The sequence below is a fragment of the Schistocerca nitens genome, chromosome 2 (assembly GCF_023898315.1).
Source record: "Schistocerca nitens isolate TAMUIC-IGC-003100 chromosome 2, iqSchNite1.1, whole genome shotgun sequence".
In the NCBI taxonomy this organism is placed as follows: domain Eukaryota; kingdom Metazoa; phylum Arthropoda; class Insecta; order Orthoptera; family Acrididae; genus Schistocerca; species Schistocerca nitens.
In genome coordinates, this window is record NC_064615.1 from 671,356,832 (window position 1) to 671,373,765 (window position 16,934).

The 16,934-nt window shown below is 45.8% G+C and overlaps 1 protein-coding gene across 1 annotated transcript in view; it reads right to left on the reverse strand.

Annotated features, from left to right (window-relative positions):
* The window catches only part of LOC126236786 (putative inorganic phosphate cotransporter), a 205,097-nt gene that overhangs the window by 62,790 nt on the left and 125,373 nt on the right, over positions 1-16,934 (reverse strand). The window contains exons 8-9 of the mRNA XM_049946369.1: positions 13,106-13,238; positions 3,364-3,519 (exon numbers count right to left, since the gene is read on the reverse strand). Coding sequence (XP_049802326.1) covers positions 3,364-3,519; positions 13,106-13,238 — 289 coding nt within the window. The remainder of the gene's footprint in view (positions 1-3,363; positions 3,520-13,105; positions 13,239-16,934) is intronic.

The following is a 16,934-nucleotide window of genomic DNA, read 5'->3' on the forward strand; positions in this document are numbered from 1 at the left end:
CAAAGGTTAGGATACCGAACAAGGTCACAGGGCTGCTCGTTTTAAGCCACTGAATACAAGTCCAGTATCTGGGAGAATGTTCTTCATAAACGGCCGTTTTTCATCCGCTAAAAGATGAGTGTGAGCTGTGGGGGAAACGCTGGCTCCAATGATTCTCTATCTAGTCGGGGCAGCAATCCAGGTCGTTCTGGCATTTGTGTTTTCTCTTTGCTTTCCCTCTTCTGGCCGGCCGGAGTGGCAGAGCGGTTATAGGCGCTACAGTCTGGAACCGCGCGACCGCTACGGTCGCAGGTTCGAATCCTGCCTCGGGCATGGATGTGTGTGATGTCCTTAGGTTAGTTCGGTTTAAGTAGTTCTAAGTTCTAGGGGATTGATGACCAAAGTAGTTAAGTCCCATAGTGCTCAGAGCCATTTGAACCATTTTTCCCTCTTCTGGCCGCTATTTAAGCGCGGCGCTTCCGGCGATGTGAGTCTTGGTTTTCCGCTCCGGGGCGCTAGAGGTCGTGCTTGCCCGTGGTATGGGCAAAGGTTATCTTGTGGAGTCTCGCAGTGACCGTTACGTGGAGCGTTGGTTGCTCGCGGCACCGTGTTATGATTTGAGAAGTGTGTCGGCGCCTGACTGGTGGTGATGATGGACTCTAACGTACTAGCAAGAGTGTATATAGTACAACTTGATATTGGATGCCAATGACCGCAATGTGGAGACTCGTAGCTTGCTGCTACTAACGATAGGCACCCGCTATTTTCTTTGAAGTGGCATTGGAGATCAATCTGGTCGTAATTTCGTAATTTGTGTTCACAGCCGGAAACTGTGTTTGACTGTGATTATCCCCGCTGAGGAGGAAATAAGGAATCCACTCTTAGTTCTGGTAGAAATATATACTGAATAGCGGTGTTCAGTGCATAAAACACTGCCCAGCGACGAGAGTACAAAGCGTGAGTAGTGTGAAACCTGCGTGAGTCATTCCAGCACAGTGCGCAGGCCATGTTTTGTATTAAGACAGTGGGTTTCTAAAGTACTTAAGCATCTTGTTATTTATACTGTGGTCTCCATTTGAAGGGGCCGTCACCTTCGTGTCTTGTATTATAGTTTTAATGTTCTTGGTTTGGCAGGCCGTTAACTTCTCCTGAATTTACGTTCGTTAATGGGAGGGCTGCCTGTAAAAATTTCAAATTATGAACTGTAAGAAGTGAATAATTTTCCACGTCATTTATTTGAGGTTTTCTGTCTGTTAAGGGTGTTAAATTTAAAGGGGTCATAATCTTGGAATTAGAGTGTTTTGAGTTGCCTCTTTTCGTTTGGTTATCTGCCCTTGTTTTGTTTTAAAAATGTTCCAGTCTAGAACCAACGACGGGCACAACCAGTTCCGGACTGACCGATACAGGTTCAAAAAATGGTTCAAATGGCCCTGAGCACTATGGGACTTAACATATGAGGTCATCAGTCCCCTAGAACTACTTAAACCTAACTAACCTAAGGACATCACACACATCCATGCCTGAGGCAGGATTCGAAACTGCGACCGTAGCAGTCGCGCGGTTCCGGACTGAAGTGCATAGAATCGCTCGGCCACAATGGCCGGCGCCGATACAGGGGGCCTTCGGCGAAATGTGTTAGGACGCCATTAGCTCGGCCAGCTACGTTTTGGTGACGCTCTACGCTACTTGGGTTATCCTGTCAATGTCGCTGCTCGCCCCAGTAGTAGCATTTTTCTCTCGCTTTTATTTGAGGATTTCTCTCGTTAGGGTGTTCGAGTAGCGTCCCCTGTTCCCGGTATCTGGTTTCTCTTGCATTTGTGTGGGTCATTTGTCAGGGTGTGTCTGCTGTTGCATGGAATTTAAAGTGACTATTAAAATAACTGTTTTGCACATATTCGGTGTTATATTTGGAAGGAATTATACGAGGAGTTCTGTGAAATAGGTATTACATTATTAGTGGAATTCCGTTGATCTATTTCATGGACTAAGCTTCCCATTGCTGAAATTGCTCTTTAACAAGTTGCTATTCAATTTTCTGTACTGTTGCTTAATGCACTTGCGGGGATTTATGGGGTATTACGATTGTCATTCATATTCATTGAGGTCCGTTTACTTGTTTAATTAAAAAGGAAGGATCTTTACTTAACTTGTTTCATTCTATGTACTCATGTAAAGACTGCATAAGGGCTTTAGTTATCCCTGATATTGGTGGCTATTGGAAAGCTGCTTTTGTAAAAGATGTTGTAAAACTGTTTTGGGGACATGTGTAATAAATCTTTGTGAACTACAGGCCTGTGTTTGCGTTTTGTGGTGATTGCTCTTGGTGACTGTTGAAGATTTGTAAATTTCACGTCCCAGAATGCCTCTTCAAAAGTTCCTAATATGTATGAAGATGGCAGCTTTTCCGAAGGAACTGATACCAATGATGACCATGCAGCTTCTCTAGAAAGAAATGATAAAAATCGAAACCCTCAGCTGCCAACAGGTGTTGTTGATATACCTCAATGGGGACAGCTGAAAATGTGTTCCCCGGCCGGTAATCGAACCCGGAATCTCCTGCTTACATGGCAGACGCTCTATCCATCTGAGCCACCGAGGGCACAGAGGATAGCGCGACTGCAGGGATTTATCCCTTGCACTTTTCCCGTGAGACCCACATTCCCAACTGTCCACAACCTACATTCGTAATGTTCCTAAAGGATATTTGCCCATTCACTCATTACTCGCGCCAACTAAGGTGACGACACCGGTTGGCAGCTGAGGGCTTTGATTAATTATTATTTCTTTCTACAGAAACTGCATGCTCATCATTGGTATCTGTTCTTTCGGAACAGTTACTATCTTCATATAGTTAAAGGCTACCCGGGAATTGACCTTCTCCTGTGCGAATGCGCACACTGTGCCCGAACTCTTACGGGAATCGTCACCTTAGTTGGCGCGAGTAATGAGTGAATGGGTAAATATCCTTTAGGAACATTACGAATGTAGGTTGTGGACAGTTGGGAATGTGGGTCTCACGGAAACCGTCAAGGGACAAGTAACTGCAGTCGCACTATCCTCTGTGCCCTCGGTGGCTCAGATGGATAGAGCGTCTGCCATATAAGCAGGAGATACCGGGTTCGATTCCCGGTAGGGGCACACATTTTCAGCTGTCCCCATTGAGGTATATCAACAACACCTGTTGGCAGCTGAGAGTTTCGATTCATTTCATTTCTTCCTAATATGTTGCAAGATTGCGCTTGATGTCTATCTTACATCAGATCATTACGTAGATGGTTTCGTTTGTAATGAACCTGCGACTCTGGCGAGAAATTCAGTTCGCTTTACATCCACTTCAGGCAGCAGCTGTGGCTGCCCCCCTGGTGGTACCTGGTGGGTACATACCGCAGTAGCTGGGGCTGAGGTCTATCATGGCGGCCAGGGGCCCCGTGGAGATGGCGCCGCTGACGGCGACGGCGGCCGTGATGCAGGCGGCGGCGGCCACGCCACTGCAGCCGGAGCAAGCCACGCCCACCAGCAGCGCCCCCTGCCCCAGCAGGTCTGCAACAACACCACCGCGTGCTGCTGCTAGTCAGCTGCCGAGGGGGGCGAAGCGGTGCTCCAGACTGCCGTCCGGCTCTTGTCAGTTACGAGGGCGTGCTGAAAAGTGATGTCTACGAACTGTTTATTCTGTTCTCAACATCAGGTGAGGTGCTGCATGTCATGCATGTTATTCAGTCGACTTTCCCGTTTCGCTGACGCAAGTTGCAACCCTCTGCCGCAAGACGGCTTCGAATTGCAGAGTGTTTCATGGCGGTGTGTGACGTAACTATGTTGGGTGGTTGTTTCAGCAGATTGATAACCTTGCACTAACTGAGAGTCGGAAAGAATTACAGGACGTACTGAACGGAATGTACAGTGTAATGAGCACAGAATATGGACTGAGGCGAAAATAATGAGAAGAAGAAATCACACAAGCGATAAACTTAACACCAAATTTGGTATCACTGTAATGGACGAAGTGAAGGAATTCTGCTTCTTTGGAAGCAAAACAGCCCATGACGAACGAAGCAAGGAGCAGACTAGCCCAGACAAAGGACATTCTCGGCCAAGAGAAGTCTATTGCTGACAAAAAAACGGCCTTTATTTGAGGAAGACATTTCTGAGAACGTACATCTGGGGGACACTATTTTATGAAGGTGAATCGTCTGTTTCATAAACCGAAAAAGACGAGTTTTTTTATTGTCTTCCACAGCTCTGATGAATATTAGCAACGGCATACTGGGACTGGACAAATATGGGGAAATACCACAACCAGAAAGCATTACCGTGCCTAACACGGTATAGGAAACATTTTGAGACTCGAAACAGCTTCCAGTCGTCTGGGAAGGGATAAATGCAAGTCCTGTATGGTTTTTCCTGCAAACAGCGGCACGTTCTGGTAACAATGATGAAGGTGGATGGTGACCACGCGCCATTCTCTCCAAAGTAGACCACAAAGGGACAACAATACGGAGATCTGGTGACCATGGCGCCAGTGGGAGATGCGGCAGTTCTTCGTCGTGCTTACAAAGCCAGTCCCGGACCAAACCAGTTCTGTGAACAGGGGTCCTGTAGCCTTGGAACACACCATCGCCATTGGGGTAACAAACTTTGTAACATGTCATGAACCTCATGAGCCAAAATGGTCACATAATCGTTGGCAGTAATGCAACCTTGCAAAATAACCTTGGGGCCCATAAAATACCACGTTATTGCTATCTAGACATTGCTCCACAGTTCATGTTTTATGCCTTCGTCACCACGTTTACCCGTTGCGGGCATTTGTATAGTTGATGACTGGTTCTGGAATATCAACTTGCCCTGCAATTTCCTGCCTACGGAGCTCCGTTCGTATTGTTTTGGTGCTAAGACGTCTCGCGAGTGCGACAGTCAGTACTGCAGTGACTTTTGCAGCTGTCGTCCTCTTATTTTTCATCAAAATGACCGTCTGTCACGATCATTGAACACACACTTTCGTCTGCGTTGTGCCTTATCAGATATCGTTTCTCTGCTTTTCGTGTGTGCGGTATAAATCTTCGATATGGTGCCTAAACACCAAATAGTGCGTCTCCCTTCGTTGCGGAATCACCGACCGAACGAGCAGCAACGATTTGCCCACGTTCGAGTTCCGACATGATGCACTCACAACCACACAGAAAACTGTTCTGACTACGACTAACACTTACAAGGTGTTGAGAACGTTGTGCAGATGTCAGTGGTGGTCAAACACAACAGCGCAACCTGCAGGCATCACTAGCGTCTGCATTTATGTTCAAGCACACATTTCTGGCGATGTTTCCGTACGAGGGCTATTCGGAAAGTAAGGTCCCATAGGTCGAGAAATGAAATCCACTGTGAAAATAAAAAAAAAAAATGTTTTATTTGCAGCAGTTAGCTACACGTCCCAACCATTTCTCCGACTTAGACATTAATTGTCGCGTTGTACCTACGAGTACTTTCCAATACCCTCGACACTGAAGCCAAGCGCGCCCCGCAGAATGGCCGCGCGGTTTCAGGCTCCCTGTCACGGATGGCGCGGCCCCTCCCGTCGGAGGTTAGAGTCCTCCCTCGGGCATGGGTGTGTTTGTTGTCCTTAGCGTAAGTTAGTTTAAGTTAGATTAAGTAGTCTGTAAGCCTTGGGACCGATGACCTCAGCAGTTTGGTCCCATAGGAACTTACCACACATTTCCAATTTCCTAGGCATCTACACGCGCTCACTCTGTGGTCAAACCTGAAAAGAGCGACGTGACGAGACCAACGGGCGTGCTATAGACACTGCCAAACGCATCTGTGCAGAGTTTTACTGACTTTTCACTGTGGTTTCCATTTCGCGCCAGATCGCACCTTACTTTTCGAATAGCCCTAGCACATATTGTCCAACCCCTATGTTGTAATAAATGAAGCTGCTCTATAATTTTTCTACGTTATTTTAATATCAGTTTGACTTGTGGAATATGCCGTTCCTACGCAAAAGAAAAGAATCGAAGCGTCTGAGATATCGTGGTACAGAATAGTCTCAAAATAAAATCAGGAGGTTATCCGTAGAATCGGCGAATGAGAAAAGGAATATGGCAAAAACTCTGACTATAAGGAGTGGCAGAATGATAGGACATGTGTTAAGACATCAGGGAATAACCTCCATGGTACTAGAGGAGACACAGAGGGCAAAAACTGCTGAGTTTGACAAACCTTGGAATACTAGTATATCCAACTAATAGTCACGGACGTGGACTGTAAGTGCTACTGTGAGGTGAAGACCTTGACTTAGGAAGGGACTTCAAAAAATAAAAAAACAAAAAAAAACAGTGGAAGGACCTTGCACCTTGCTTGCTTCCAACGTCTGTAATAAACAATATGCTGTGTAACTACAGATAGTTGGGAGAATATACACGCCATACTTCCGCTTACACTGAACGTGAATACATTATGTTACGTCATCTCATGGAGAGGTTGTTTTCCGCTTTGACCTCGGGTCCAATTATGGTCAATTTTCTACAGGGAAGACGTACCTGGTGCGACTATAACAGAAATAACTGAAGGAGGAGAAGTGAAGAAAAGAAAGGAAAGGGAGGGGATCGCCGCTGTCAGCTGCATCGGGACATTACGTGGAACCGGCGGCGACGAATGAGAATGTGTACAAGACCGGGATTCGAACCCGGGATCTCTTGCTTACTAGGCAGGAACTAGGCTACCGTTAATAAGGATACATAAATAATGAAGAGTAATCGGAGCAGCGAAGACGTCCGCGGTGAAATTTAATTATCTGAAAGAACAGACACTATGCATTCATATAATATCAAAGGCGCTAATACCACAGACATCGTTACTAAGGATACTTGAAGAATTAAGAGTAATCGAACCAGTAGAGTCGTCCGCGGTTAAATCTAATCATCTGAACACCTTAATTCCTGTTGGCACAGGAATAATTTTTGTGCTGATGTGAAATATGGTCGTGAGTTTAGCGCTGGCGATTGGAGAGAGGGCAACGCGTGCTGCCTGCTGACGAAGTGCGTCTGTTCTGCACTTAACAATGGATAAAAAAGCAGTTTGTGCCTGTTTTATACACAAATTATAGGAGACGGGTAAGTAAAATATACCGTCCTGCCACAAGACGGTAGAAATTCGAGTTGCCTCAAACAACAAAAATCGAACCACCAACGTCTGTCAACAATTGCTGGTTCATAAACTGCCTATGTAGAACTGAGATTTTATCCATTATGGATGTGGAACACTGCGACTGCGACGAATAAAGCTTATCAGAAATGACTGCAGCCAATCACCTATTGTTATGGCAGAAACAGCTATCGGTTTCGAGTCGCCGGCCGCGGTGGCCGAACGGTTCTAGGCGCTACAGTCCGGAACCGCGCGAATGCTACGGTCGCAGCTTGGAATCCTGCCTCGGGCACGGATGTGTGTGATCTCCTTAGGTTTGTTAGGTTTAAGTAGTTCTAAGATGTAGGGGACTGATGACCTCAGATGTTAAGTCCCATAGTGCTCAGAGCCATTTGAACCATTTTTGATTTCAAGTCAACAGCGATTCATCATCAGGTGGTATACAGGCCTTAAAGTTCGTTTGTAGTAGTGAAGGGGTCGTGGTCTGGCCTTATTTGCAGCCATGGAGTTAACCTTGGTGCACAAGTCACTTTCCAAAACATACTATGCAGTGATGTGTAATTACCATAACTGGAAAATAAACTATGTGTCCATAGTTACTTGTGCACCAAAATTGTCTCCATGGGTGCAAATAGCTCTACACATCAACCTCCACAATGCTAGAAATATGGCACAGATGCAGAAACTGCAATAGTGCAATAAAAACAGTGACAGCTACAAGCGAATATGACATCATTTGAAATAGTTATAGAAGCTTTGGCACGTAGTACAAGAAATTAATAATTTCATTTAATGCGATCAGCTTTACGAGGTGCATTCAAGTTCTAAGGCCTCCGATTTTTTTTCTAATTAACTACTCACCCGAAATCGATGAAACTGGCGTTACTTCTCGACGTAATCGCCCTGCAGACGTACACATTTTTCACAACGCTGACGCCATGATTCCATGGCAGCGGTGAAGGCTTCTTTAGGAGTCTGTTTTGACCACTGGAAAATCGCTGAGGCAATAGCAGCACGGCTGGTGAATGTGCGGCCGCGGAGAGTGTCTTTCATTGTTGGAAAAAGCCAAAAGTCACTAGGAGCCTGGTCAGGTGAGTAGGGAGCATGAGGAATCACTTCAAAATTGTTATCACGAAGAAACTGCTGCGTAACGTTAGCTCGATGTGCGGGTGCATTGTCTTGGTGAAACAGCACACGTGCAGCCCTTCCCGGACGTTTTTGTTGCAGTGCAGGAAGGAATTTGTTCTTCAAAACATTTTCGTAGGATGCACCTGTTATCGTAGTGCCCTTTGGAACGCAATGGGTAAGGATAACGCCCTCGCTGTCCCAGAACATGGACAACACCATTTTTTCAGCACTGGCGGTTACCCGAAATTTTTTTGGTGGCGGTGAATCTGTGTGCTTCCATTGAGCTGACTGGCGCTTTGTTTCTGGATTGAAAAATGGCATCCACGTCTCATCCATTGTCACAACCGACGAAAAGAAAGTCCCATTCATGCTGTCATTGTGCGTCAACATTGCTTGGCAACATGCCACACGGGCAGCCATGTGGTAGTCTGTCAGCATTCGTGGCACCCACCTGGATGACACTTTTCGCATGTTCAGGTCGTCATGCAGGATTGTGTGCACAGAACCCACAGAAATGCCAACTCTGGAGGCGATCTGTTCAACAGTCATTCGGCGATCCCCCAAAACAATTCTCTCCACTTTCTCGATCATGTCATCAGACCGACTTGTGCGAGCCCAAGGTTGTTTCGGTTTGTTGTCACACGATGTTCTGCCTTCATTAAACTGTCGCACCCACAAACGCACTTTCGACACATCCATAACTCCATCACCACATGTCTCCTTCAACTGTCGATGAATTTCAATTGGTTTCTCACCACGCAAATTCAGAAAACGAATGATTGCACGCTGTTCAAGTAAGGAAAACGTCGCCATTTTAAGTATTTAAAACAGTTCTCATTCTCGCCGCTGGCGGTAAAATTCCATCTGCCGTACGGTGCTGCCATCTCTGGGACGTATTGACAATGAACGTGGCCTCATTTTAAAACAATGCAAATGTTTCTATCTATTTCCAGTCCGGAGAAAAAAAATCGGAGGCCTTAGAACTTGAATGCACCTCGTATAGCACTGATAGATTTACACATGTATTGTTGCTAATGAAAATCGGTTGGCGCTGGGCCACATGACGCGGTAAGAGATGTATATGAGCAGAGCAGAGACGAATGGGATATCATTCTAGCGACGAACGACAAGTGACGCAGATGCGAAAATCCGCGACTTAAGCGACTTTGACAAAAGCCAGATTCTTGTGGCCCAGTGATTCGGAGCGAGCACCTCGGAAACGGTGAAGCTGGTTGGCTGTTTGTGTGCTAATGTTGTGAGTATCTATGCAAAGTGGTTGAAGAATGCTGAAACGACGTGTAGGGGACAAGAATTTAGACGTCCATATCTCAGAACATAGGGATCGGAAGCTTGCCCGCTCTCCAACGCAGTATAGGCGACAATCTGTGGCAGATTTGACGAGGAAGTACAGGGTAGGCGCAAGCAAAAGTTTTTTGGAGCACACCGTTCAGCACACAGAATTGAACATGGTGTTCTGCAGCAGAGGACCGCCACGTGTTCCCTCGTTGACCCAAAAACATAGTCAGTTATGAATACAGTAGGCATTGGATCATCGAGATTGGACCACAGATCAATGGAATCGTGTCAGCTGGTCGGATGAATCCCATTTATTGTTAAACCAGGTTGATGGTCGTGTCCAGAGAAGTCGTCATATAGGTGAACGGCTGCTTGAAACATGCAATGCACCACGGACACACGCCGATGGGAGCAGTGTTAGGTTATGGGGGACATTCACCTGGGCTTCCATGGGACCTAGACTAATCGAAGGCACCATGACAGTAGTGGACTATGTGAACCTGTAACCGCTCTTGCTCGATTCCTTCCCCAATAGCGATGGCATCTTCCAGCAGGATAACTGTTCGGCTCAGAAGGCCAGAATCGTGTTACAATGGTCTGAGGAGCATGATGGTGAAGTCACGTTGATGTCTTTGCCATCAGATTTGGCTTATCTAAATGTGATGAAACCCAACTGGGATGCTATCAGGTGCCAGCTATGTGCCCACAAACCAACTGCCCGTAAATTATGGAATGTAAGCATCTGGTGCCACAAACCTCTGGAAACCTATCAAGTACTTGTCAAATCCATGGCATGCAGAACCACTGCTGAATTGCGTTCCAGAGGTGGACCAACAAGCTTTTAAGTAGGTGGTCGTCAGGTTTTGGCTCGTCAGTTTACGGGGGGGGGGGGGGGGGGGGGATAATCAGTGAGAAATAATTTCTGGAATTTCCGCAGATGAATCATAGGTTGACTTCGGTCTTGATGGGGTTCCTGAATAACAGTGTCCCAGTGGTGCTGTTGGATGCTTGAAGTTTAGATGTGTCTTCTGTTTTGATGAGGAGTCAGAAGAGCAGGGAGCTGTTGATTTAACAATATCATTTCTGTTTCTTTATGCAGTTTGGTAAAACGATAACACATATCACTTGAAACGCTTCTATGAGTAGGCAACATGGTTAGCTTATGTCCTGTGGCTTAAAAAATGTGGAAAAATTAAATTACTTACCATAAAGATACACTTTTTAAATAGTAAAAACTTAAAATGGGAACAAATGTTTTCTGTAATGTGTAAATGCACTAATAAGTACGTAAAATTTAATAGTATTATATACGTGTAGTTATATCCACAGCGAGCTGAACTTGAATGGTGAGTGTTGACTGAAAGATTCAAGTCGAACAGCAAGATGAATTCGTGAACGTGCTAAGAATGCTATGAGCCGAATGTAGTGAGTGAACCAAGAATGAAATGATCAAGGCGACCTCCGACTTGCTCCACAAGAAGTCTGGAGCCATGAGTGGCTGCTGGGAGCCCCAATGAACCAAGACCACAGTAACTCGTTCGTCATCTAGATCCAAATCAGTGACTGAGCCAAGAGTGCAATATTTCATGAGCCATATGTGATCTACTAAATGCTGAGTCGGGAGTAGTAGGGGAGCCAAATACTTTCATTTAGCAGAGCATCTGCCATGGTGAAGGGCCAAATGAGCCAACACAGCACCTTCATCCCAGCTGTCGTTTCAAATCAAAAGCAAAAATAAGGGTGGAAAAGTGTTTTCTGCATTAATGCAGTGCTCTAAGTTCTTTCTGTTTTCTACAGGTTTCGTGACTAACAAAAGCGTTTACAGCAGTAAGGTAAATAAACCCATACATAACCGTTCGAATGTACTGTATTTTCCTGCACCACAGTCTATGTCATGGTGACTAAAGAGCTGCCACTCCTCTTTTCTGGGTCATTGATCACTCAATCCTAGAAGGGAATAAGTTCAGAACTGGATGTCTAGCGCAGGCTTATGGTGCAGGCTGCACAATTTGTTTCCATGTTATTTGGTGTGGTATGTGTCACCGTCAAACACTGGAACACGAGAAAAGGGGCTTGATATCTCGGTGTCTGGAAATAATATATAATATATGAAAGAGGTCAGAGTCAGTGCGAGATCTTTTATGCAGAAATACGGTGGGTTTGTTCCTGTCAAGAAGTTAAGATGTATTGTGGGCTGAGATGGGTAAGTAAAAAGCGTGAGTGCCCTGCAGGTATAAAGACGTCAGCCAAGCATCGTGTGCAATCAGTAAACACAGACTAAGAGCGTGACAGGGTTGATGACAGATCGTAACTGACGTTTGACGCGACAGTCACGTTCCTCCATCATCGTAAATCTCAGTGTTGACCGCACAATCACGTTTATCCAATATCGTAAATCTCAGTGTGTTACGAGTAACATCGCTACAAAGGATCAATCGCAAAGCCAAGGGAAAGGCCGCACTATGAGGACGAATGTGATATAGTCCTCACACTTTGTGAATGTTTTCTATAGAACCATCAGCGTGTAAATTGGCCCTATTGTTGTTGATACGATAATGAGGAAGACTCTTTGTGAATTATTTCAATGAAAATTGCAATTCGATGACAAACCTACGAGTTGTGCCCTCTTGTGTATTTTACGGCTGTCGACAAATCGAAAAAGCTTTCTTTGTACCACTGAGATTCCCGAAGTGACATTTCAGTTACCTGAAAATGCCAGCGTGATGATTCGAGATACCCTGCATTTTTACTGAGATCGAAAACTACTGTCCAAAAGTGTTATACTGTTTCTAAACGTAGTGTATTGTCAATATGTTTTTGTTAGTTCAACAAGGGCAACATGCAACAAGTTAGTATACAAAGTACTTAAATCTCTTGCTGGATACGCTGTTGATACGATGTTCTTATTTAGAGGCAACTGTGGAACTCACTTGCGAGAAATGAACACTATGTCGTTATATCAGCTTTCATGAAATCTCAAAGAAAATAAAAGCTCTCAAGGATGACTGCCAAATTTTCATAACCAAAATGAAAACATTTCCGATGACTAACGTCCTTCATCTCACGTAAAATTATCTCAGACCTGCTTAGTACAGTGCAACAATTGTGTAATTACTCTGGTTTAAGTCGAATATATTCTTATGATGTAGCACGGTTTTCAAAATATGCTACTGGTATTTAAATGATGCGTTTGATGGGTACTGATTTATGACAACACAGCCTAATGGAAATTAAGACTGAATTCGTAAAATAAAACTTAAAAAAGAATGCTGACCCCTTCCCAATGATGAATACCTACTTTAAGGCATACTCGCATCGATGATTTATCAGTTGGCTCTGTCAGTTCCTAGCAGTTTCTACCCGATATCCTAACCTAACAACACCAAAGAAAAAACGACAACTGCACGCGTATGAATTGTACTCGTAAGAGTTTGCATAACGTTTTGTCATATTACGTTAACACGATGTTCGAAAAGGAATTACGTTACTTACCATTTTGCAGGTTGAAGACTGACTGACGGAATACACGAAAAACAAACAGCCACAAAACAGACGAATTAGGACTTACATATAACGGTGGCAGACTTCCTGAGCTTAGTCCTGGATAAGAGGCCCCTCTTGAGCAGGCAGTCGCCAACAGAGGACACGACCAGCGAGCACAGCGTCCTGCAGACGTGTGGCAGCCCTGTCAGAAGACCGATCTGTGGAAAGTGAACACACCAAATGTGTCTACAAAAATGATAAAATTGACAGTGTAGTAAAGGCAAATGACTGACGTGTACTAACGTCTACGAACAAAGAATTAGCCACAAGATCAGGACGAACAGATTACTAAGCTGATGAAAAAGATTTTATGTAAATTAATAACACATTGTAGCGGACAGCTCTAAATTACTCGAAGGAACTCCCATGGAGAATAAAACGGGTATGCCAAAGGTACTCTTTAAACATGGATTTGAAAATTTGAAGTTTATCTCTCACATTTTTTCAGCTCTTCTTGAAACCTGTTGCAAATGGAACGTGTACACATATAAAAAAATTTTGCATCACCTCGGTTCCGAGAGTTTCGAAAGCTATGCAGAAAATTGGGATAGAGATCAACATAAACATCATTTCCGCCCTTTTCATTGCTCATGGAAACCTCACATTGCATATTGTACCATCATACAGCGAGACATTCAGAGGTGGTGGTCCGGATCGCTATACACATGGTACCTCTAATATGCAGTAACACGTCCTCTTGCATTGATGCATGCCTGTATTCGTTGTGGCATACTATCCACAAGTTCATCAAGGCACTGTTGGTCCAGATTGCTCACACTTCAACTGCGATTCTGCTTAGATCCCTCAGAGTGGTTGGTGGGTCACGTCGTCCATAAATAGTCCTTCTCAATGTATCCCAGGTATGTTCGGCAGGGTTCATGTCTAGAGAACATGCTGGCCACTCTAGTCGAGCGATGTCGTCATCCTGAAGGAAGTCATTCACGAGATGTGCCCGATGGGGGCACGAATTTTCATCCGAGAACACGACTGCCTCGCCAATATCCTGCCAATATGGTTGCACTATCGGTCGGAGGATGGTATCCACGTACTGTACAGCCGTTAGGGCGTCTTCCATGGCCACCAGCGGAGTACGTCGGCCCCACATAATGACACCCCAAAACAGTAGGAAACCTCCACCTTGCTGCACTCGCTGGGCAGTGTGTCTAAGGCGTTCAGCCTGACCGTGTTGCCTCCAAACACGTCTCTGACGATTGTCTGGTCGAAGGCACATACGACACTCATCGGTGAAGAGTACGTGATGCCAATCCTGAGCATGTTGCATGGTGTCGTGATTGCACAGATGGACCTCGCCATGGACGTCGGAAGTGAAGTTGCGCATCATGCAGCCTATTGCGCACAGTTTGAGTCGTAACACGACGTCCTGTGGCTGCACAAAAAGCATTATTCATTTTGGTGGCGTTGCTGTCAGTGTCCCTCTGACCCATAATCCGTAGGCAGCGGCCATCCACTGCAGTAGTAGCCCTTGGGCGGCCTGAGCGAGGCATGTTATCGACAGTTCCTGTCTCTCTGTATCTCCTCCATCTACGAACAACACTCCGAGACGCCTGGACACTTACCTTGTTGAGAGCCCTTCCTGGCACAAAGTAACAATGCGGACGCGATCGAACCGCGGTATTGGCTGTGCTGTCACCGCCAGACACCACACTTGCTAGGTGGTAGCTTAAATCGGCCGCGGTCCATTAGTACATGTCGGACCCGCGTGTCGCCACTGTCAGGATCGCAGACCGAGCGCCACCACAAGGCAGGTCTCGAGAGACTTACTAGCACTCGCCCCAGTTGTACGACGACGTTGCTAGCGACTACACTGACGAAGCCTTTCTCTCATTTGCCGAGAGACAGTTAGAATAGCCTTCAGCTAAGTTAATGGCTACGACCTAGCAAGGCGCCATTAACCATTTGTAACGTTGCATGTACCTCAAGATAGAGTCTCACTTGTATCATCAAGAATGCTGTATACCAAAGGACGATATAAAAGTTAAGTGTTCTAGTAGCTACGTTCTTTTCTTTATCACATTCATTACGAATCCTGTTCCAGACTTCGCGCCAGTCGGCGTGAGTTGACGCGTGCCCTTTCGGCTACTTCACTGTGGACTGGCTGCCTTAACAGTCCGCTACATTGGCGACGCGGATTAATCAGGATCTTGTTCTTTCTCATTGCTTACATTTACTTGTGTCATGGCTTCGCCACATTCTCCAGATGTACTGTCCGAATTTTATCGCTTGCAGAATCAGCAGACGCAGGCGTTATTGGATGCCATGGGACAGCTCGTCCAGGGTCAACGTGCGCTGCAAAACGATGCGGCCGCCGCCGCTTCATCGCTACCGCAGCCACAACAAGCCGTTGCACCGTCCTTCCGTAGTTTTGATGCAGCCAACGAATCTTGGACAGAATGGTCCCGACAATTTGGATTTCATCTCGCCGCCTACAGAATTCAAGGCAATGAGCGGCAGCCGTTTTTGCTTTCGTGTATAGGTGTGTCCACCTACCGTGTGATAATGAAATTGTTTCCCCAGCGCGACGTAGCAACTCTGTTATACGAAGAAATTTTGTCTGCTTTAGATGCCTATTTCAAAGAAACAGTTAATGTCGTTGCAAAAAGGTATACGTTCTTTCGTACAAAACGTACGGCCGGTCAGACTAATAGGGAGTGGGTTGCAACTTTGCAAGGACTTACTAGGGAGTGTGCATTTGAATGTGACTGTGGACTCCCTTATTCAGATACTATGGTGCGTGATGCAATTGCACAGAACGTTTCTGATGTTCGCATTCGGGAACAGATTTTGAAACTAGTTAATCCCTCCCTTCAACAAGTGATAGACATATTGGATAGGCAAGACACACTTGACTTTGCTCAGGCATCATTTGCAACTTCGCCAGCCGTGTGACACATTAACCGGCCCGCCGGGCCCACTGCACGGAACGCTGACCTGCCCTCGCGCCCGTCCGCGCAGCCACGTGTCCCGCGCAAGCAAGCAAATGCAGTGAAATCATGCCCGCGGTGCGTAACTCGACATTCGCGTGACAATTGCCCGTCACGCCAAGCTATTTGCTTTTACTGTCATACGAAAGGACATGTTCAAAGTGTTTGCCAGAAGAAGCTCAGATCAGACAATCGCAACCATTCCAGGCCCTTTGCTTCGCGCCGGAATAAAACCAAGGACAATCGGGCTCGTGAACCTTCGCCCATGGACATTCGTGTAGTTAATTCCACCCCGTCCAGTGCTCCTCTCGCTAACAGTGACTGTGTTCGTCCCACAAAAAGTGTGCATCGACGTCGACGGAAGTCCCGTCACGTCGCGCGTGATTCTGTTCCAGTGTCTGTTCCAGTTGCACAAAACAGTCGCTCTTGTCGTCAGCAGGACAATAAACTTTTTGTAGATTTGGACTTTGCCGGACAAGTGATACCGTTCCAGCTCGATACCGGAGCTGCAGTTTCATTGCTCAATCATGCCACGTACAATCAACTGGGCGCACCTCCGTTGCGTGCCGCAAATGTTCAGCTCATGAGTTACTCAGGACAAAAGATCCCTGTGTTAGGACAGTGCACTCTTCTTGCAACATACAAGGGACAAACAAAACTTGTGTCTTTTTATGTTCTTCGTTCTTCTTCGGCAGTGAACTTGTTTGGTTTAGATTTATTTCAATTGTTTAACTTGTCTATCGTCAATCAGGTCCTATCAGTGAACCAGACTGTGCCTTCAGCCAGTGTTTCTAGTCTATGTGAAGAATTTGCAGACATTTTTGCACCGGGCCTTGGTTGCGCTAAGAACTATGAAGCACATTTGGAACTGAAAGTAAACGCGCAACCGAAATTTTTCAGAGCGCGCAATGT